The following is a 2,500-nucleotide window of genomic DNA, read 5'->3' as shown; positions in this document are numbered from 1 at the left end:
ACAGTGATATGGCTACTCATATATGCATATTACCTATCAATCTATGATTCTATGAATGTATGTAAATATAAACATAAGAATATATTCATATATGTACATATCTATATCTACATCTGTCTCTCTACCTATATGTATATATATAATGTATGTATATATATTCATATGTATATATGCTGTTTATATGTGCATATATACATATGTATATATATATATATATATATATATATATATATATATATATATATATATATATATATATATATATATATATATATATATATATATATATATATATATATATATATATATATATATATATATATGTGTGTGTGTGTGTGTGTGTGTGTGTGTGTATGTGTATATATATATATATATCCATATATATACACCGTATATTCAAGACACATGAAGATATCACATACACACATGCAAGCACAAGACACATACATACACACATACAGGTATATACACACCCCACAAGTGAACACACACACACACACATACACAAATAGCGAGAACTTATGATTAGTGCAATTTTATGTTGCGAAAGGTTTGCATATTCCGATAATTTACACGAGGAAATTGAGCTGGACTCCTTGGCAGGCAACGCACGCGAATGACAGTTTTAAGTCTGGCCGCCTGAGAGGCTAATTGGTCACGTGTGCTGACCAAATGCACCCACCCCACCCTCCCCCAGTATCATCCTTCAGGAAGAACACAGACCGCGATGACTGTAGGAGCTATTGAGTGTCATAAAGTTTGGTCTGCGCTTTGAAGAAATGAGCAAATGGATCGGAGTGAATGAGGAGAAACTCAACCCTCTCATCGCCAAGTTCAAGGCCAAGTTCAAGAGGAAGGAGAACCGCCACAGGACAATCGGCGGTGGACACGTGCCCAAGGTGTTCATTACCAGAATATTGGTCTCGAGACCAGTTGGAGTGTGAAGCACCCTAGGCGCCGGACAAGGAAAGGAGCAAAGCCTCAAACCCATTGAATCAGCGAACGTTCTCTGCAAGGCGATGACGGCAGGCAAAAAGGTACAGGTGGTGAACATCTGTCAAAAGGCACGGGACATTGACCTATATATATATATATATATATATATATATATATATATATATATATATATATATATATATATATATATATATATATATGTGTGTGTGTGTGTGTGTGTGTGTGTGTGTGTGTGTGTGTGTGTGTGTTTATATATAGAAATATGTATATATATACGCGGTCGTGTATATGTATGTATATATACATATATGCTATATATATATACACATATAAATATTTATATAGTAAACATGCATATATAAATGTGTATCTCTAGACATTATATATATGTATGTGTAATTATATAAATATATATCTAATATAACTGCTTGTGCGTTTATGTATATAAGTGAGAATATCTTCCTATCTTTTTTTCTGCTTAATCCCAAGCACTTGCATAAATCACCTGTTGTTTGTAGATCGTCAGATATTTTCGAGTAGAAGAGAACTTTAAATTAATCCTAAAGACTTTTACTATAAAATTCTTAAAAAAAAGCCAATATAAACAAACATCTGATGATACATGCTTCCTGAATTCCAAGATATGCATGTACGAAGGGAAATTCAAATATAGATTACGTAAAATAATATTTATTTTCATTTTTCATAAGGCAGGGCAATTCGATGTTCTCTGCAATAAGTTATCGTTTCTGCCGAAATGAACGATGTGTTGCTCTTGCGTTTGCTAAACATGTTCATTCATTTCCCCCCTAATGTGGCTTGAGATCAGGTGTTTGGTGACTAATGGTCGATGGTGTAGGCGCCCAAGAGACAAGCACAGCTGGCGGGAAGCTTGAAGGTCTCGATGGCGAAGGGGAAGTACTGATCATAGGAGTCGTAGACAAGGAAGCGGTGGTAGACGGACTTCTGCAGACACTTGGACTCGTAGCACTCAGGCACCAGAGGACATGCACCGGCGGAAGTGAGACACTCTTCGATGCGTGTAGTCTGAGTGAGAGTCTGATAATGGGCATCGATATTGTTTACAACGACACGCCATTTTCCCTCGGTGTTGAGGGCACGAAGGGGCCTGACGTAAGCGGTCTCTGATGGGCACAAGTAAGTTTCCTCCTCCAGGGTGTTTGGTCGGTCGACAGACAGCTCGGTGTTGAGGTCGGCTACGTCAGCATAGAGGGAGAGGAGCTTCTCGTAGTGGTACTCTGCTGCGTGTTTGATCTCGTAGGTGGGATAGTGGTCGTCCTCGAGGCACCAAGCTTTGGTTGTGTTGGCAGCACATTCTGGCACAGCAGGCTCGTGTTGATGCTCATAGGAAGGCTGTGGGTGATAAGCGGGAGCAGGGTGGTAGGAAGGTTGTGGATGGTAGGAAGGCTGAGTGTGGTAGGTAGGTTGATGGTGGTATGAAGGGCTTCCGTGGTGAGAGGAACTGTGATGGGTGACAGCAGGAGCACCGCCGAGACTGATGCTGACGTGTGAAGTCTGGTCG

The 2,500-nt window shown here is 39.3% G+C and overlaps 1 protein-coding gene across 1 annotated transcript in view; it reads right to left on the bottom strand.

Annotated features, from left to right (window-relative positions):
* Positions 1-1,764: 1,764 nt before the first annotated feature.
* LOC138862004 (neurotrophin 1-like) overlaps positions 1,765-2,500 on the bottom strand; it is a 992-nt gene continuing 256 nt past the window's right edge. Inside the window, exon 2 of the mRNA XM_070122513.1 lies at positions 1,765-2,500. This exon is cut by the window's right edge and continues 32 nt beyond it. Coding sequence (XP_069978614.1) covers positions 1,798-2,500 — 703 coding nt within the window. The 3' untranslated portion in view covers positions 1,765-1,797.

This window comes from Penaeus vannamei, chromosome 6 (assembly GCF_042767895.1).
Source record: "Penaeus vannamei isolate JL-2024 chromosome 6, ASM4276789v1, whole genome shotgun sequence".
In the NCBI taxonomy this organism is placed as follows: domain Eukaryota; kingdom Metazoa; phylum Arthropoda; class Malacostraca; order Decapoda; family Penaeidae; genus Penaeus; species Penaeus vannamei.
This window is presented reverse-complemented; position numbering and strand designations above follow the sequence as displayed.